Raw genomic sequence first — 21081 nt, 5'->3', positions numbered from 1 at the left:
AAATAAATTTAAAAATTTATAACGATTATCTAATATGGCTATCATTTTTAACAGCAATCAGAGTTGTAACAACTTCAAGAATCATAATTTTAACAATCTTATACATAAAAAAGGGTAAATAAAAAAATGATTATTTATTTACCCAGTTATTGATAAAGCAGGATAATGAAATACTTACAAGTATTTATTAACTTCATTAACCTAACTTTAAAAAAAGAGCCCTCGCACCTAAAGTAATGTTTATTCAAAATGGTCGGAAACATAGATTGAATAGGTAATAATTATACTTCATGGATGCAATGTATTTATAAATATTTTTAATACTTTATATTTTCTAATCATAGGAAATGTTACTCCAATTGAAAGGTTTTGGGATGTTTATGAAATTCTTTCTTTCAGACTATTTTTCATAAACCATAATGCAACGATGGAAAATATTAAACTTATGATTTACTTGTTATTTAAAAACAAATCTCGTAGAAATCGATTCATCTTAAATCAATTTTTTTATCGCAATTTAAAATATTTTTTATTCAAATAATGTACACTGGTCGGTCGCCTGGATGACAAAACTGTAGTAAAAATGTTGCTTGGGAATATTTTAAGGGATATACAGTCTGTTCCCGAGTTACGCGGTTTCCGCGTTCCCAACGAATCCGCGTAACTCGAATATCCGTGTAAGTCGAATTTCACGTTTTTTGACTAAAATTCTATTGATTACTCCGAGTTTTTGATGTAATTTAGTATTTTTGTACACTTTTTCATTTATTTGTTATGATTCGTGCAGAAAATTATAATATTTAATATTAATATAGCGGTTTCAATTTGCTAGCAAAAATGCAATTTATACCGATCTTGAAGCAAATTGTATTGATTTGACATTTAATCTTTCAAATTTAGAAAACCGCGTATCTCCGAATCCGCGTAAGTCGAGAACCGTGTAACTCGGGAACAGACTGTATCGCTTCTCCAATGTAACGTAGAGGGCTGAGCCTTACTTTTACCCGTTGAACATTTTGTCCAAGAAGTGAGCCCGCAGCTATACCACAACCTGACAGCGCCTTCACACGGCACGAATGTGTCTGTGTATGTGTGTGTGTGTGTGTGTGTGTGTGTGTGTGTGTGTGTGTGTATGTGCGTAGCTGTCAGTCGGGGTCTTGTTTGTAGAAAATCGCCCTCAAGCAGCAAAAGGCGAACGAAAGCAAGGAAGGCAGACAGGGCAGGCAGGCAGTGCGAGGAGCAAAAAGAAAAGAAACCAGCAACCAGCAAAGAACGTTCACCGAGCGATTCACCGTCTCGGCAAGTCCGAAAATAAAGACCGAAAATTCCTGTGCCCAGCGACGAACGCGGCACGGTTGCAGCGCTCACCACCAGGTCCGGGGCCCGCAGTGTAGCAAAAGACACACAAAAAACCCCTTGTTCGGGAGTCGGAGGAGGCAAACAGTAAAAAACAAAAAAAAAAAAGCCTTCTCCTCGATCGTGCACAAGGGGGTGGGACAGGCGCTGGTGGCTGGTGGGTGTCGAGGGGCATCCTCGTGTGTCTCGAAAAAGTCGCGCGTGTTCTCGGGGATTTTGTGTGCACGAATGGTTGCACCCAGGGCCCGTTCGTCCGGCCTCGGAAACGCGCGTACGACAATCGACGTCGCCGAGAAGGCATTGACTTGCTTCCGCTGCAGTGCGCGAGGTCCCCGGGACGACTAGGACAGTATTGCGTGTGTGTGCGTGCGTGTGCGTGTGTGTGTGTGCGTGTAATAACAGTGCCTCCACCCCCCCGCAAGTGCAAGAGTGCCCTCGCGCCGCTCCATTAGGATATGGCATCGGTCGCTCGGAAGCTGCCATCGAAACTATGTGAGTGTATGTGTGTGAGAGAAGAAGGAAGAAGGGGAGGGGGAACAGGGTGGGGTCTTTTGTAGCAGAGCGGGGCAGCAGTAGTGGGCACATCTGTTCGCAAAACCGGTGGTTCCGGGGTGTCGTGACGCGGCCCTCCTGCTTTCCTTTGTCGAGCGGGCGCAGCTGTGCGATGCAAAACACCACCCCGGGGAGAAACCACCCCCCTCTGGAAAAGGGTGGAAAATTTCCTCGATCAAAACCCAACCATCCCCGCGCGCCCGTGCGAAGAAGCATCTCCTCGATCAACACACCCAACGCGATCACCACAACGCAGAAGCAACCCACCCACCCACATCCGCGCACGGCCACGGGGTCTGGCCTCCATCGCACGAGCTCGTCACACGATACCGACATGGTGTCTGTGTGTGTGTTGGTGCAGCGCGCGTACCAAGGTTATGTGCCTCTGTACCAAATTAGGCATAATGGTCGGAACGATTGAACGACACACCGTCTCTGCTCCTACTCCAAGACGGAACCCGATGCTCTGCTCGAGGGACAAATCCCCACCCCTATTGGGCAACCTTTTTTTCCGGGGGGGAATGATTGCTCCTTTTACTAAACATTTTCACTAATTTATGTTTTTTTTATGTTTTCCCTCTCCACCCGGCGCAGATGCTATCCAAGCCCATAGCAGCAAAGTAACATGCCTGGATATTGGAGAGACGGGACGCGTGCTGGTCACCGGAGGGCAAGATCGAAACATAAAGCTATGGACGTTCGGTGACGAGAAGTGTTTTATGGTAAGCCAGTCGGACCGGTCGGACGTGTGTGTCTCTTTACTAACCTGCTGTTGTCGTTTGCACTTGCACGCGCGCACCATCTCCAGACCCTGCCCGGGCACAACTCGTCGATCGATTGCGTAAAGTTTGCCTACTCGGATGACTTCGTCTACTCCGCGGACGATACCGGCGTGATCAAGCGCTGGAACCTGAACGCGTCCGACTCGATCTCACTGTTCGGGCACATGAAGAGTGTGCGGACGCTCGACTTCTACCCGTACAGCGACTCGTACCTGGTGTCCGGCAGCAACGACACGTCCATCCGGCTGTGGGACGTGCGCGAGAAGGTGTGCATCAAGCGGTACCGGGGCCACATGTCGCACGTCAACTCGGTCAAATTTTCGCCCGACGGCTCGTGGATCGCTTCCGCCGGCGCTGAAGGTGGGTGTGAAACTAGTGGTGCGAGTTTGGAATCGGACTGCTACCCGATACCGATTCCGTGTGCGGAAGCAATTCCGGAGCCGATTCCACTGCTGAAATCGATTTTGATTCCGGAGCCGATTGGCCAAGATGGCTCGGGATTAAAATCGGCTCAGGAATCGAAATCGACCTGGGAATCGCAATTTGTTCCGGTAACGGAATCAGAATTGACTTCATAATTAGAATTAGCTTCGGAATGAGAATCAATTCTAGTGATGGGTAAAGATGACAAAAACGCCTAGCATTGTCCGGAGTCGCTCGGAATCGTCCGGAGTCGTCCGGAATCGGAGTCATCTGGAGTCGTCCGGAGTTTTTCGGAGTCGTCCGGAATCGGTTGGAGTTGAAGTCGTCCGCAGTCGGCCGGAATCGGCTTTCGAAACAAAGGCCTGAATACGAAGTGCCCCGCGCAAAGTGAAAGACACAAAACGAACACAACGAAATGAAATATCTGTCACTAGTACATTACATGGGACGGCTCCTGTTGACTCCGATTGACTCCGATTCCGGTCGGCTCCGGATTTTTGCCAACTGCCTACCGGCCGACTCCGGGCGACTCAGACTTCGGACGACTCCAAACGACTTCGAACGACTCCGAACGATTCTGGACGACTCTGGACGACTCCGGACGACTCCGGACGATTCTGGATGACTCCGGACGACTCCGAACGACTCCGAACGACTTGGGACGACTCCTGGCAACTCCGAATTCGGACGTCTACGACGACTCCGGCCATCTCTGGACGACTCCGAACGACTTGGGATGACTCCGGGTAACTTCGGACTACTCCTACTCCGGGCGGAACTAGCAGTTCGGATTTTGCCGGAGTCGGAATCGGACTAACAATAGTCGGAGTCGAAATGTGCTCCAAAGAGCACATTACTAATCAGTTCTTGAATTGAAATTGAAATACGTAGCATCATTGGATCCAAACGCCTATTTCTATTGAGATGCCGAAACCGACTCCGTTTTGAAGCTAATTCTGATTTTGGAGCCAATTCCGTTACCGGAGCCGATTTTGATTCCGGATCCAACTCTGGAATCGATTCCAGAACCGATTCCGGAGCCGATTCTGGAATTATTTTCGGTGTCGTTTCCGGAATCGATTCCGGAAACTGATTCCGGACCTACTATTCGGAATTCATTCATTTTTTCCATCACTAATCCAAACATCTATACCGCAACCGACTCCGATGTCGGAGCCGATTCCGGAATCGATACTGATTCCGGTTCCGGTTCCAACTCCGGAAACGATTCCAATTCCGGAGCCGATCCGGTGCCGATTCCGGAATCGATTCCAGAAAACGTCGGAGCTAGCTGGAATTGATTCCGACTAAATCTTCATGTTTCCCATCACTAGATGAAGCAGAAAAGAAAGACTAGACTACATTAGAAAAAGAAAAGAAAATTCACACCTAAACTACCTTCTTTGTTCTTGCTGCGTTTGTGTTTGCAGGAAGCGTCATCATATGGGACATTCGGATGAGCAAGCTGTTCATGGAGTTTACCGAGCGGCAGACACCGGCCACCTGCGTCAAGTACCATCCGACCGATCTGCTGATGGCGGCGGGCCGCAGCGACGGCACCGTTGACCTGTACGATCTCGAGAAGCGCCAGCTGATCACGCAAACGCCCGGCGCGGGCGGCGGCGGGGGAGCAGGAGCGGGCGGAGGGAGTGGCGGAGGCGGCCAGCCGGTACGGTGCGTCACGTTCGACGAGAGCGGCAAGTGTCTGCTGGTCGGGACGGCCGCCGGCATTACCGTGGTCGGGTGGGAACCGGACCGCGAGTACGACCGGATCGACTCGAACTGGTGCCAGCTGGGCGACATGAAGATTGCCGGCACGAAGCTGCTGTTCGGCACGTACGAGGACGCGTCGGTCACGATCCATGCCGTGCCGCTCGGGCAGCTGCGCGCGTTCTACAACCCGCAGAACCCGCAGCCGCCCACGTTCACCCACAACCAGACGTCGCGCAAAAGCTTCAGCAGGGGCAGCGGCAAGGTGCGGCTGTCGATCGGTGGCGGTGCGGGCGGTGGCCCATCTGCCGGCCACTCCCCGGACGCGGGCCAGGACGGGGAGCTGGGCAGCGGCAACGGGGGCGGCATGTCGCCCAACTTGAACATCGAAATGATCGACGAGGAGGACGCATCGTACGCCGGGGGCAGTGCGTTCGAGTTCGATGTGCCGGCCGGCCACCCCAAATGCTCGCTGGAAGCGATGGGCAATGGGGGCGGTGGCAGTGCCGTTGCCGCTGGGGGTGCGCCGGCCGTCCCTACCGGCATGCCAGCATTCCCGGCGGGACCGGGCGAGGGCGTGGGCGGCGGGCCGGCCGCCGTCCCGCTCGTTAACAGCCACTATCTGGTGCGGGAAGAGATGCACATGTACAATCTGAACACGCTCGACTACTACCCGCTGCCGAAGGGCCACGTGCCGGAGCCGGAAAAGGAAGACTTTCCGGTGAACAATGCGCAGCCGCCGGATTACGCACCCAAGAGCGCCACCCAGCCCGGAACGGCCGGGTACGTGAACGGGGGCAGCGCCGGTGGCGGCGGACCGGCCGCGGGCAAGGTCACTAGTCGGGTGAGCGCGTCCGGGCGCGCGTCCGCCAGCGGCGGAACGGACCAGCGCCGGCCGGGCAGCATTCACGGCGGGGTGGGACACAGCCGCTCGGCCGGCAATTTGGTGCGCCGGCTGGCCACCTCGAAAAGCACGCTCGAGCTAAACAAGCTCCCCTCGGACGAGACGTTCACGTTCAAAAAGCCGATCAGCCGGGGCAGCTCCCCGATCCGGCACCAGCATGCGCACGCGCCGCCGTACCACGGGTCCGGCTCGAGCTCGAGCAAGATACAGCGCAGCGAAAGCAGCGCCCTGATTACGACCAATGCGGCCGCCTCCCTGCGCAATGGCGGCGGCGGGCCGGCACGGTCGCAGCACAACGCGAACGTGAAGGTGCAGATCCTCACCAAGCCGGTACGGTCGAAGACGTCGCTCGATATTCGCCACCACGCTGGACGTACCACGGCGGCGGCTGCGTCAGGGGCTGGAGGCGCAGGAGCACCGTCCGGACCGGCGAGTGGACTTTACGGTCCGCAGCGCGGTGGTGGTGGTGGTGGAGCGATTCACGGTGCCGGCGGTGGCATCGACGCGCTGATGATGGACTACGGCAGTGCCAGTGGTAATGTGAACGCGCTGATGCTGGACCAAGCGACCGCCTCCGCCACCATCCTGCGGTACGGCGGCGGGCACGAGAGCTCGAGCATGGAGTACGAGATACAGGTGTTGCGGAACGAGCACGACACGACGCTGCAGGCGCTCTGCAACCGTACCGCGCTGCTGTCCGCGATCCGCAACTACACCAAGTCGGGCGACGTTACCGGCGCGCTCAAGGTGGCGGTGCGGATGAACGATCAGCACATACTGGTCGACGTGCTGGGCGCGATACTGGAGAAAACGTAAGTGCCGGGCAAGATGGTGTATCGTTGCTTTTTGTGTTGTACTTTCTGTTTGCTAATGCTGTTTTGTATGATTTTTTTTTTATTGCAGCTCGCAGTGGACGCTTGACATGTGCGTGCTCTTACTGCCAAAGGTGTACGATCTATTACAAAGCGAGTATAAGTTGTAAGTATTGTTTTTTTCCTTCCAATAGTGTAACCTCTCGCTTTCTGGTTTTTTTTCCGCTTAAAGTGCTCCATCAAGTTTCCGAGTGACTTCGTATCGAGAAATGATTGTCAATGCATGTGTTCTAAATAGCAAAACGAAGGTTGATCCTATATATTTTTTGCATTTTTTGAACTAAAAGGTTTAACAATGTATTTTTAACAATGGAAAAACGTACCTCTAATGATCTCATGCATTGAGAATAACAAAACCAAAGATTCTTTAAAATTAAATTAAAACGCTTCGGAAGAACAGTACAGTAAAAGCTGGAACAAAAATATTCTTTATAAGAGTAAAAAACGATTGGACCAATCACATGCTTGGTGACATTTTGTTTAGCACCCAACCCTTGTCACTCACTTGGTTACGACATATTCTCCCAATGATGATCACGACATTCTTGGGACATACTGGGCGAGTAGTTCCAAGCAACAAAATGAGCATACTTTCTCGTTCTGTCTGCTTTGCGCACAGTAGAGCTCGTGACGCTGAGGTGATTTTGTTTTGGCCGGAATTTGTCACGACTATGTCAGTGACATTTTGCAGAACTGATCACAGTAACAAAAAGTCATGATATAGTGACTGACCAAGCGATGATCGCAAACACGTCACATGTGAAGCATGCATTGGTCACACCACTCGTTTTGAGTATCACATCTAAGTATCACATGATCACAATTGAGTACGTGACGCTGACATGGATTTTGTTTATGACATTGACAGCTACATTTTTCAGCATTAGGTAAAAGAATAGAGCCAATTGGTAACAATTTGATAACAATTTGCTTTAAGTATTGAAATATCAACCTATTTTTAGTTCAGTGACAATGAAGCATTATTTTTGAGCATTGTTTAACACATGTAGTTATGTTTCTTAGGAGAGCCATTGCTATCATATACAATAGCCAGGTTTTACTGATTTTTTATAGTAATTTCTTCTATAAGGTAAAGCATTAAATTTAGTTAAAAGATAAAAAAGCTTACCTTATCATTGTTATCGTTTGGCAAATAATTATTTTCCCCTTCCGAGAATATTAATAAAAAAAAAACAGTTCCTTTCATGAATATGTCTTAGTCACATTCTAGGAATATTGTCAATTTTCAAACCATCTAATAGATAGCAAATATAACTTAAATTAAATCCACTCAATGTCTACCAACGTTGTTCACGTGATCCTTGCTTCCTTTCCATTAGTGAAACATCTTGTTCAAATCAAATCCATACACAGAATAAGACTGTTCCATTTTCGATTTGATGATCAAAACGAAACATAAAAAAAACAACTAGAAAAAAGGCCATTTAAATTCATTATTTTTATCGCTTTTTAGTTTGATGATATACAATAATATTTCCCTCACCCTCACATCATTTTTTTGTTTCGATGATATACAATTACATTTCCCACACCTTTCTACAGCATATGTGATAGCCATAAATGTAAAAATGTAAACATAAAGTGCTTCGACGACCCCCGGGGAAACATAAACAAAATTGTTCTGGTGGCACTCAAAGCAGTTCAAAGCTAACAGTGTGTTTATTATAGCAATCTTAACATTCAAGTGACATGTGAGACATGTGTTAGTGACATGTGACGCTATGTTTGTTAAGAACAGCACAAGATACGAAAAATGATACTTTTGACATCTAATTCCTTGAATGCATGATTCCATCCATAATCCATAATATTGGTACATTTTCGAATCAAAAAAGTGTCCTGCAGTTTTGGGATGCGATCCCTGCAACTCAACTAGACTTTTTGGCGTTCGATAAAAAAAAAACCTTCCAAAATTCTAATTGCATTCGAGCAGTATAATCTACTCGTTTGAAATCGAATTGGAAAGTGTAAGTCTTCAATACTACACAAATTTTGCAATCCCTTTTGATTTTTTTTTGTATTCAGAAGAAATAATCAGACCATAATGCTATTTACACTATGAAATGAACAAAGAAATATTACCTAAGAATAATGTTGTAATAATATTTTTCAACATTTCCGAGTGAATCTCTGTGACAGAGCGAAGTAAATTTTTATTTATTTCGAATAATGTAATATTCCTTCATTTGGGATGTTGCACACTATAGCTTCAAGAGTTTGTGAGCTATCTTGAAAAAAAAAAATCGGTAAAAATTCACGTTCTCTTTTACTAAAAAAAATTAAACGCATATGTTTACATTCCAATGAAAGAATTATGCATATAGTTGATAGTGTTGCCCACCTTATCTAAAACAGTTCATAAAGTAAGTTCTCGAAGACCAAAATGAATTCAACTGATGATGTTTATGCGCCACTTTTAAACACCTAACACGTCGCGGTGTATGCCTCCAATTCGACACATTTCTAACAAAATGAAACAATATTTTTTGACAAAACTACAACAAAAATTACATCCTTCGGATCCTTTTGTTAACAGTGCGACGGCTAAGGTAGTATCTTCAATAACTTATGCATTGAATGGATCTTTGTCGTTGACAGCTTGGGGGTATTTTCTCCGTATGTAAAATACCTTCACCTGTGCATACTCATTTGGGGCAATCTTGTATTTTGTTGAAAAGAAATAAGTTATGATAAGTTGTGGTTATTAACAATAATAAGTGTTAAAAAAACTATTCTATTCTATTACTCGATTAGAGTCGAGAAATTTGACTCGATTGCTCTTTGCAATATGCTTCTTGTTGGAAAATCAATCCAACCAACGCTCGGAGAAGACTTTGAAATATGCTTATAAAATTAGAACGTTAGCCAACAAGTAAGAAACTTACTAGTAGATAATCAAATGAAATGATATTTTCTTGTAGGTCTATTAAATTTGGTTTGATTTTCGTTTAAATGACATTTCTTTAATTAATTGCAACACACATCATAAATTAATTTTTCATAGCTTAGCAAAGCTAAATATTTTACTGCCACAACATCGATTTCGATCCATTTCCCGCTACGGGTTTGATTACGCGACAGACTTGAATCGACTTTGGAGTCGAAAGTACGCGTAGACGCTTTCAGGGATAAAGCTTCTACTCTCCAAACTTGACATTCCTACAATTTATAAAAACCTCGAAACCGCATTTCGGCGAGCGAGAGCGAGTTTGGAAGCAAAGTAGATCTAATTTCCTTAGCAATATTCATCTCAACATCTCGATTGCCGGTATAGAAAGACCCTGTATACGATTGCATATATCATATAACATGTGGTGGGTATGCTCGCCAGCGATGAACTGAAACTGCAGTGCCACCGGCTCTGGCATCAAAGAATTGCCAATTATTATAGAAAATAAAAAAAAAACATTGCGTAAACGCGTTGAAATTAAATATTTGCATTCACATTGAAATTTGGATTTCAGCATGAAATGGCGAAAGCACCAGTTAAATGAAAGATTTTACTCTAGAGAACGTTGCAATTTACTTGGGGAATAGAATATCCTTTTATTTGCTCTGTTATTTGCTCTATATTTCAATTAATTTGCTTTGAAATATCATCATAAACCAAGATTTGACATTCACTCGATCACTAAACCTTAACGTGGTAAACCTATTCCTGATAGCCAAGTCCTTTAAGTAGCTACACTAAAAAGTAACTAGAATTGATACGACACAAAAAAAAAGATGCAGGAATTAACAGTTACAGTGCGGTGAACCTTCAAGAGACCGTCAGCTTGGAAATATATTCATGTTGAAGAAAACTACTGAAGGTGTTGCTATGAAGTATTCAAGAACCCACTAGGGAAAAAAACATCGCATCCTTTGACCAATTTTTGTTAGAATTGTTACCCAAAAATTCATTTTTCGGAATTCAGAATTTCCTCCAAATCACATATGCAGCTTGAAGGATATTCGCCTTCGGAAGACATTAATCTTGAAGAGACAAACAAATAAGAGAATAGAAAAAGAAACAATTCATTTCGAAGAGACTGCACCTCAGAGAGATTTCATCGCTGTTTCACTGTTAATAACTATTTAAAATAAATTCATACGTGAATTCCTCAATACAACTGGCTGCAGTGTTGCAATAAATTAATGATTTACGACGGGAAGTCATACAATAGCGAATATTTTTAGGCTAATATTTGGGCCAGAGATATTTGGGCCAATTATGTGAGTCAAACGGAAAAGTGTCAAACAAAACCACTCTACACGCACGGAAGCAAAATCGGTATTACACAAACTTGTTAGTGATTCTCAGCAATCAGCAATCAGAAAATCAGCATTTTTGACACATTTCTCTAACACTCGATAATTGGTCCTAAAATTTCGGTTTGTTTGGAATGGGTTTGCTTGACACTTCTCCGTTTGACTCACATAATCGGCCCTATTGAGTTAAGGTTTTCACACCATCATAGACATTCTTTAATTAAATTGATACAGCTGGCTTCTGTTGTATCGAAAAAATCTTCTATTTTAGCGTATTTACCGCCGCGCACATTTATTGCAAATTTGTAAACCAACCATTTGCGTTGCTTCCTCTCCAAATGCACCAAATGTCCGTCCGGCGGCAGCAGTACGCCATTGCAAAAAAAAAACTGCGGCGCGCGCCGGCAGGAAGGACGCAACGGCGAGGAGGAGGCCCCCGTTTCGAAGGCTATTATTTTACCCAGGCCGTTGGCAGCCCAGCCCAGTGCGCAACGAGGAAGTCGCACATGATGCGATTAGGATCTTTCGTACCTTTTTGTTCCCCGCTCCTCTCCCCCTCCCCCCTCCTCTTCCATGCGTAGCGTAATCCCTTTACCGTGTCGTTGTCAGATCATGCTGATAGAGATTTTCTTCACTTTTTGCACGTTAAATGTGTTTAACAGAAGAACATTAGAAAAAAAAAAAAATAGAAGCACCAACAACAACAGAGCCCTTCAAACGATCTCGTCACGCGGAGGAAAGTGTGTGTGTGTGTGTGTGTGTGTAAATGTGATATTGTTACCGTTACCGGTTTGCCGGTAGAAGATGGCAGTCTGACGGGAGGCGAGCGAGCAACCCGCTTTTCCCGACCGTACCGACTATCGAGCTTCGCCTCCTTTCCTTTCCCCCTCTTCTCTCTCCGTTCACATCCCGCGCAAAACCGACGGAGGACCGCCGTTTCGGGTTTGTCGCGCGGCCACAAACTACGAACGGGGAGGGGTCACACACAACCGTGCGTGCACGTGGAAGAAGAAGAAGAAGAAGACGAAGACAACGACGAAAAAGAAACCCCCCGTCGTGGTCCCGGTTTTGCGTTTTGATTTGCGGAAAGCCGCTCGGTTGCTTGCGCGGCGCAAAGCATGAGGGCCGTCCCTTCGTCACCCGAATTTTCCCCCTTTTGAGTATTATTATTACTGTAGCCATACACACGGGGGGAGTGGTTTTCCCCTGCTTCTGTTGGCAAGGGTGGCCGAAGGTGGGATGGCCGTTGGAGGATGAGAGGCGGCGGTGTAGCGTAGCGTGTTACATTATTAGCGATGAAGTGCGATGGCGATTAGTTGTGGAAATGTGGCACCGTTGTGGTGGTGGTGGTGGTGCGCGTTCGGTAGGGAAACCCGTTTCCTTTTTTTTTCACTCTGGTCCCCGCGCGCCGAAGCGGGGCATTACAATTAAGCCGCTTTTCCACGTTGCTTAAACCACGTCTTTGTTTATGAAAATTTTCTTTTAGGAAATGCTTGTGAGTGTGTGTCTGGGTGCGCATTCAATGCCGAAATGACGCTTGCTGCAGCAGTGCTGCTGGTTGGATGAGAGGGACAAGGTACTGAGAGAAGCTCGGTTTTTATGATTTATATACCCACCAGTGCTGCAAAATGGTCACTGTCAATGTGATACAAAAATCTGAATGTCAGCATCACGTACTCAATTGTGATAATCAGAGGTGATACTCAAAACGATTGGTGTGACCATGCCTCGTGACATTTTTGTCACCATCGCTTGTTCAGTTACTATGTCATGACATTTTTTTACGGTGATGAGTTCTGCAAAATGTCACTGACATAGTCATGACAAATTCTGGCAGAAACAAAATCATGCCAGCGTCACGTGCTCTACTGTGATGATCAGAGGTGATACTCAAACAGTTGGTGCGACCATCACACACGCTTAGTGATATTTTATCCAACCAACTCCTGGTCAGTCACTTGGTTGCGACATTTTCCGTCGCTGATCATCACGATAGTCATGGGAGGTATGCGGTGCTTGCGAGTGGTCCCAACAAACAAAAAGAGCAGAAAGAGCGAGAAAGAATGCTAATTTTGTTGCTTGTGACCACACGCCAAGTATATTACAAGAAAGTCGTGATTATCACCGACAGAAAGTGTCATGACCAAATGAGTGTCCAAGAATTGGGAGCTGCAAAAAATGTCACCAAGCATGTGATTGATGCTCCAACTGTATGAGTCTCACCTCCTGATCATCACAGTTGTGTACGAGAGCTGAATGGAACTTCGTTTCAGTCATGTCAGCACTGTTCACCATCAGAAAAAGTCATGATTATGCTTGCGCCGGCATAAAGCTCAGCTTGTCAGTAAGAGTATCGCGATTGACGCAATCACTCTTATGTCGTCATGTCGTCGTCATGTCATGACGCACTTTCATTGAGTATCTGCAATGAGCATCACGCGATGCTCATGACATTTTGCAGCACTGATACCCACCCGCGTCTTGCCGTCCAGCGATGCGTAAAAGTAGATACAAACTCGGCGACAGGAACCATAAACCGAAGGACATTACTCGCGCTAAAACGGAGCACGCGAACAACAAACGACTGGCTAGAGATTGTAACCGGCAACAAAACAATTGCGCCTCTCCACAACAGTGTGAAGTGTGTCCCGATAGTTCACTCTCAGCAAAGGGAACAGCATCATCGTCCTCCCCCCCCCCAGCATGACATTAATATTAATAAGTCTGTGCGCGTCTGCTGCATGCACCATTGACATTTTGCAGGCTATGGCGTCCGACCCACGGACCGACCGGCGGGGGGAAGTTTGCGATTGTGGAGCGAGTGCGCTCCCCTACCCTCTTCTCTGTCCCAGTGTTGCGTCTAACCTGCGCCGTCATTTTGTACCGAGTGCTGCTGCAGCCCTTCCGTGGCAGTTTTGGCGATGGGAAGATTATGAAAAGTATCTATTACCCGCCTTGGCCAGCCTCACAGACGCAATCAAACGCCCAGGGGCGACAAGCATTGATTCTTTGCCAGTCGTTAACTGGAGAGAGCGAGTGCGAGCGAATTGAATGGAAACGGTAGTGAGGGGGAGTTGGGCAGGACGATAAAAGTAGATATGATTTTGTTTTTACCATGTCTGCGCCCGAAAATATGTCCTTTTTTGCCCTATGTTTTGTGTCCCCGCGCCGCTGCCCTCTTTCCCGCTGCAATCAATGCACACACACACACACAGAGACATACTTATTTTGCAACCGTTAGGCACCGCCGTGCGTCTCCGGCCGCGTGCAGATTGTTGCAGTAATGGCGCAGTTAGCGCGCGCAATCGAACACGCTGCCGCACGGGCCGCTGCTCGCGTGTAGTGGCTCCCTTGTGCGACTGGGTGTGGGGAACACCGGAGGGGGAGGGAGGGGAGAAGCTGTTGTTTTCGGTGCGCATCGGGCCAAATTGTGCCACGATCGGTTTCATTGCACAGCAGAGCGAGCGAGATCGAGCCTGCCTTGTGCATCAACAATATCAAATTACGCCATCTCGCCCAGGGGTTGACACGGGAAAGGGGACACACAAAATCCCGGACCGAATAAAAAAAAAAAAAAAAGACGGAAGGAAAGGTACTTGCACGCCCGTCCGCGCGCGCGTGTGTGTGAAATGTATGTTTGACAACGTAATTTGATGTATATATGCTTCGCCCCGGAACAGATGTGATTTTTTTCTTGTTGCTTTTCCGCTTTACTTTTATTATTTGTTTATTTATTTATTCTTTGGCGACCCGCCGTCGAAATGGAACACAAAATGGAAGTGCTTGAAAATGGCGCACCGATGCAATTGTTTCTCCCTACCGTTTCTAATGTAATTCTGTATCTGTCTTTTTTTTTTTGTCAGCCACTGCACCCGGGCCTGCGATACGCTGCGCGTCATCCTGTCCACCTTTCTGCCGGTGATACGCGAAAACACCGACCCGTGGGGCGCCTGCACGATCGGCGTGGACGTCAGCCGGGAGGAGCGGCAGAGCAAGTGTCTCGAGTGCAAGAACTGGCTGCTGCGGATACGCTGCCTGCCGGAAAACCCCAAGATGGGCAGCAACCTGCAGCAGCTCCAGAACATGATAGTGGACATCTGATAGACGGTGGTGGTGGTGGTGGCGGTGTCACCACTAGCCCCCTGCCACACGCCGTTTATCTCTTCTACCCCTGCCAGCGCCCGAAAAGGAGCACCGTGCTATGGAGCAGCAGCAGCAGCAGCGTGATTATCTCATGACCGCAAAATCGTTTAACATTATTTGCCGTCCTAGTGATAGGGTTGAGTGTGTGTGCGCCCGTGTGTGTGTGTGATGTGGTTTTGGACACTCACCAGCGCCAGGGTCAGGGCAGCCGAGACAGTGTGGTTCGTTTTTACGGCGCAAAAGCGCCTTCACGTTGGTGGAAACCTATTTTAAACGCGAAAAATTCAAGTAGCTGCGGCAAGCTTTCAAAAAGCGTCGTGCCTGTACGCTGCATCGATTGCATCGTCCTAGAAATTCCCCCCCTGCACCATGATGACACCATGGTTCCAATTTCCCTAATTTTCATTAGAATTTCACTTTCAAGGCCGCTAGCCGTCTGGTTTTCTGTTTTTAAGTCTGTTTTTTCTTATTTTGCTTGTTGTCCCTTACTTTACTAACTGTGTATCCCCCCCCCCATACTCCCTGTATCACAAAATCAAAAGCAAAAAAAAAAAGAAACGACTGTAATTTAAACGTAAGGCTCCAATTGCATTTCGGCCGGCACTGCTCCGTTCCATTAAATCCCATTCCCATTTACAATTAGAATAAAGCGCTCGCATTTTTGCTCTATTTTCTTCTTCCTCCTACTACTAGTAGCGCGGGTGCGTGTGTGTGTGTGTGTGATAGGTGGACACGTTTTCGAGTCGGCTCGCGCGTGTGTGTGTGTTTTTTTTTTGTTAAATCCCACCCACTCCCACACCTCCTACAGCGAAGCAGCCAAGTTTGCTTTCGGTTCTGGCACTACTACCGCTACTCTAATAAGACTGATGATCCCGTGTTTGCTGTGCTGGTGCTGCAGGCAGGATGGTCGGGGTGGGGTGGGGTAGGGAAACGCTTTTTTTAAACTATTGATTGCTTGAAGCTGCACCTGATGCAAACTAATAAGAATAATAAAAGTAACATTTATATTAATAATAATAAAACGATGAAGAAAGTAACACGTGCAGCGAGCGAGAGAGCTGCTAAATAACGTTTTACGATTCCTTGCGCTTGGCTGCCCTTGGTTGCCTTTGTTTATTGTGCCGTTGTGATGAGAGAGAGAGAGAGAGCGAGAGAGGGGGAAAGAATGCGCAATATGGGCGGCAAATAAAAGTGAAAAACAAACACAACCTAATCAAACCGTGACTGTAAAGTAATGTGTATAAGTTAACATTAACCGCGACAAAAACCGATCGGCCACCACGATCGACCACAGAAGGGAAAGCGAGAGCGAGAGAGCATATATTTAAGTAGCGACAGCAGAAGGGCGAGCATTTTAATACGAGAAAGTTATAAGAAAGAGAGAGAGCAAACAAAAAAAAAAAACAATCGAAAACGAAAGCATGAGCGTGTGCGTGTGTAGTGATCGGCACTAACCAAAAAATACTAGTTTTATCTACCTTTTTTTTCGTTTGTTTGTTTTAATAGCTGCATGCCTAAAAAAACACAGTGTAGTCATATTAGGTACGGTTTTGCTGCGCGCGAAAGCGAGAGGATCACGGTTGGCGGAGAAGAAGATGAAAAAAGCACGTACCGCTAGATAATTAGACAATAACACGGAGCAAACAGCAGTAGCGAGTAGTGTAACATTACTAAACGAATGCGCAGCGTATGTTTTCTTTTCTCTTTAACAAATGTGGTAATCGTTGCGTTTATTTTAATCATTTCTTCTTCTAAAGGTAGCAAGTGCAACCGTTTTGAGGCACACGACAACACACGAGTAAGCGGTGGGAAAGTAAATGGTAGCAAAAATAAGCAACACGTGGTTGTGTAAAGACAAGATAATCAGTTTTATAAAAACACACAGACAGTCGAAGGAGGAGAGCTAGAAAGAGAGAGGGAGAGAGAGAGAGGGACAGAATAGAACAAATGGAGCGGTAGAAGCTCTCCAAACACACAAATCGTCGTTATTTGCAAACGTAGCTCTAGGTTGCTTCGTTTTTTTTTTATACACCCAACTAACCCAAGGAGAAGAAGAGAAGAGGAAGCTGCTCCCTGCACACACCACCCAACCCACTGCACAATGTGTGAGGGATGTGGCGCACGACGGCGATACACTATAACGAACTTATTGGCCTTAAATAGACGTATGTGTGTGTGTGTGTGCGTGTGGATTTTGTACTAAACTGCTCAATCAAAGGAATACGACAAACAAAAGGTGTATGTAATACTCAACTGAGATATAAAAGAAAAAAAAACATATTCGAAAAACAGAAAAATGTTCACACAAAACAATATCGTGCCCGGAAAAAGCTCGAACACGGGGAGAGGAGGGTTGGGTAGTTTTAGGAGAGAAAAAAAAAGAAAACAATTAAACACACACACACATACACAAACCAGTAGCAGTACCTTTTGAAGAGGTTTTTGATGTATAAAATGTACAAATCGCTTTAACATAAACTTGCCTACACTGTAACAATAAAATTCATAAAATGAAGAGCAACAGTCCTAAATATTATAAAAAAAAAGAGAAAACACGTATACACACACACATTTATATACGCATCCAAATGCGTTTGCCTTGTAGCATGAAATAGAGTTTTAAAAAAAACAACGAAACATTAAACAAAAACATAAAAAAAACAAGCAAAAACTCGCTCCACACCTACGCCCTCGCTCTAGTTTAGGCCCTCGTATTGATGGCTGATTTTAATCTGGCCTTAGTTTTATTACAAATCAATTGCGCCGAATGGAATGAAACAAACAAAAAAAAAAAAAAACACAAAAATCAAGCAAGTGATATTCGACACGATCGAAGCAAAAAAGCAAACGCGATATCAGAAAAGTGCACGTGATAAGCAGAGTAGAGAAGCGAAAGCATATGCAAAATGGTAACAAACCCACACACATACATACACACACACACATAAAACACATAATTAGATGATGAATAGGGAAACTGAAAAAGAGCAGAAAAAATGCAAAAGAGCGATAAAGCTAACAAAAAAAAAACAAAACAAAACAAAACAAAAAACACACATAAAACGAAAAATTGCAGCAAAACGGGGGAAAAAAAGCCGCAGTGTTGCGAAAGGTTTTAATTAAAAAGATACAGTAATAAACGAGAGATGGAAATGCTAACTTAAAACAAAATCAAACAAACAAGAGAGTAGCAAATTATTTCCTTTCATTGCTCGCACGCTTGCCGGGCGCCGGCCAAGAAGCGAAAGTTTTTAAAGTGAATTAAACGGTACGAAGCGAACACGAAACGAATGGAGCAGCAGCAGCCCCCCGCTCCCCGGGAAAGTTAAATTGGATGCAGTTGTTTGCACACTCACTTCTAATTGAAAAAAAAAAACGGAAAGGAGAAAGAAATAAATGAATCGCGCGCCCGGTGTCTCCGAGGAGCGCTCCTTGGGATGATTTAATTTTTACGGACGGCACCGCGTCCGTTCCGCTTTCGCGGTGGTCAGGCCCGTTTCGCCACTCCACCCCGCTTGGCTATTATCTAAATCGGCCAATAGAAGAAGAAGAAAGAAAAAAACAACTATACAGCAAGCTGAAAAAAAGAATCATGACGTTTCCTTCCCTTTATTTCTCGGTATTAAAACCGTCCTAATCCGTGACAATAATAATAATAATTAACAAGAACGAAAGCATACAGGAGTGGGGACGAAAGGCAAGCAAAAAACTGTAACGAGACGGAACAAAAAAAAAAAACACACACACATAGACAGTGTATCATGGCCAAAAAATTGGGACGCGGCCCAAGAGGTTTGCCGCTAATCCGCTTAACGATGCTGCAGGCTTCTTCTACGGAAGTCGCGCTAAACTATACTGCGCAAAGAAGAAAAAAGGCGAGAGAGAAAGAGAGAAAGTGAGAGAGGGATAAGAAGAAGCAAACAAAAAAAAAAAAGAAATTACTGGAGCATCAGTATTTATGTTTTGTTGGTTCCGGGTTGTTTTTTTTTTCTTCAAATTTTTCTGAAGTTGGTTGTTCTTGTGTTTTTTTTTTGTAATTCCCCCTGCTCCTCTTATGGCCAGTGGATTCAGTTGACCCTGCAGCATTAAACGTACTTAGCAGATACGCTGATACATTGTCCCGTGCCCTCGCCGCACTTACAGCGGCCATATTCTCCACAAACTTTTGGGACAGCTCTGACCAGCAGCATGGTCATGCTGGGTCGGAAGATGTTGTGTGCGCTCTTGAAAATCTAATCAGACTCAGATGCTTCTTTCAGGGGGTTGGGGAAGATGTGTGGGGGCCGGGTGGAAAAAATAATTAATTGCCTCCCAGTAGTGTGGGGAACCTACCCAAAAAAGCCTGGATGGCTCAACAACCCGAGGCCGCTGTCGAACAAGCCCGTGCGTCGGTGGTAGCGTTTTGTGGTGTAGCGTTGTTTGGCTGCGGGTTTGAGCAAACGGTTCCACTAACTCACCATCCCCATCATCGTCCAACGCACTCGCAGCTCCTCAAATCCTTAAAACAAACCATCCAGGCGGTACCTGCTGCAGCCTTCCTGTGGAGCCGTCCCGTTTCTGGTTCTAGGCTCTGAAGCCCTGAAGGGTTGCGTCGCGTTAATAGCGTCCTCGGAAGGGTGTGTCTTCCCGCTTTTTGGGCAAATAAATCTTGTCAGCAGGCGGAGGCGGAATTTTAATTTAGCAACCTTCAGCAGCAGCAGCAGCAACAGCAGCTCCTGCTTCCCTTTTTCCGGCGTTTCGCTCGGTACTTATTATCACACTTGTCACGCAGGGGAGGAAAACCCTCCTTGGCTTCCCTGGCAGGGAGATGCTGGCTCGAGAAATTACTTATCTCACCAAAAACCCCTCGCCGTGCTGCTCATTTGCGCAGTGGGAGAGGGACATTGGTGTAAACAACAACGGCCATCTTGCCGTGCCGTGCTTCTGCGGGCACTTTTGCGGGGAACGGTGATAAGTAATGTCAGCAGCAGCAGCAGCAGCAGCAGGACTACCAAAGCCAGAAAGTGTCTCAAGCCCAGTGTGTTTAACGCTTACCAGGCCCAGGAGCACGAGCTGGGAGCAAACTGGGGCGGGGGGTCCTTGCCAATCAAATTAAGGTAAAAGTTATGTCCAACAATAAATAAGGCTCCGATCGTTCCCTGGGAATGAGGGGACTTCCAGGGGAAGTGTGTGTGTGTGTGTGGCAATAGAATCACGATAAAAAGCTACCCTGCTACCTGGTGATAAAGACACACACACACACACAAACTCTCCCCGCCACGGATTACGTTACCTTTTCACCCGGTAACGCGAGGTAACACGAGCCATTTCTCGGAGGAATGTTGAGGTTATCTTTTTGTTGTTGGTGGAGGTTCATCACACGCCGCCTGTCAAAATTCCGAGCGCGAGCGTGGTTTTTTGTTTCAGCATCATCCGCGACAGCAGCGGGCATTGGGGGTTTGGAAATGGAGGCTGGGAAATGAAATGCTTTCGACTGATGAACTCTGGCGCGTCTTAAGCAACCGAGAGGTACATTAGAAGAACACACTTCGAAAGTGCGATGGAAATACGAAAGATAGCGTAAGTCTGGAGGATTTTGTTGAATCCTGAAGAGAAGTTCCCGACATTCGACATATCCAGTGCCGTATCCGTAGCTGTTTTGTCATAAGGTTTTGGTGCTGGAATAGCTCAAGTAACAGTAACATATAATAATTTCCATCATATTCTAGTACTTTTGCAGATCATTCAAGCTCCGGAATTACCTGTGAACATCCTCTTCAACTTCTGAGACTTTGAAATTCGGTCCATAACTTCTGGTCCACCAGCTCCAGACCTCTTTGGGATGCTCTAGTCTATCTCCAGATGTCCCAAGGATGGTATAGATGGGGAATTGGAGTTGTCTGGCAACCATGAAGTGCCTCACCTGGTTCGATCTGGCATGGAGATGGATTTTTAGCACGGCTCTCTTGTGCAGTTGATTGGCTGGCTGTATTCTGAGAGTGATAAGGTGCTTCGTTTGAACTGTTCATGGTGGTGATGTGTCATAGACGCTAAAAATTGGAGTTGTAGACATCGCGTGACAAATCAC

The 21081-nt window shown here is 46.2% G+C and overlaps 1 protein-coding gene across 1 annotated transcript; it reads left to right on the top strand.

Annotated features, from left to right (window-relative positions):
* The first annotated feature begins 1112 nt into the window (after positions 1 to 1112).
* Positions 1113 to 17820, top strand: LOC120905965 (fibroin heavy chain). The gene is made up of 6 exons (XM_040317328.1): positions 1113 to 1848; positions 2503 to 2630; positions 2717 to 3050; positions 4544 to 6539; positions 6631 to 6705; positions 14735 to 17820. Exons 1-6 carry the CDS (start codon positions 1812 to 1814, stop codon positions 14970 to 14972), a joined length of 2808 nt encoding a protein of 935 aa, XP_040173262.1. The 5' UTR covers positions 1113 to 1811; the 3' UTR covers positions 14973 to 17820.
* The last annotated feature ends 3261 nt before the right edge of the window (positions 17821 to 21081 follow it).

This window comes from Anopheles arabiensis, chromosome X (assembly GCF_016920715.1).
Source record: "Anopheles arabiensis isolate DONGOLA chromosome X, AaraD3, whole genome shotgun sequence".
In the NCBI taxonomy this organism is placed as follows: domain Eukaryota; kingdom Metazoa; phylum Arthropoda; class Insecta; order Diptera; family Culicidae; genus Anopheles; species Anopheles arabiensis.
This window is presented reverse-complemented; position numbering and strand designations above follow the sequence as displayed.

Excerpts from the sequence above, each read along its gene's own strand:
- LOC120905965 (XM_040317328.1), top strand. The coding sequence starts at position 1,812 with ATGGCATCGGTCGCTCGGAAGCTGCCATCGAAACTAT. Across the intron at positions 3,051-4,543 it reads CGCTTCCGCCGGCGCTGAAG|GAAGCGTCATCATATGGGAC; the intron begins GTGGGTGTGAAA and ends TTGTGTTTGCAG. Across the intron at positions 6,540-6,630 it reads GGCGCGATACTGGAGAAAAC|CTCGCAGTGGACGCTTGACA; the intron begins GTAAGTGCCGGG and ends TTTTTATTGCAG.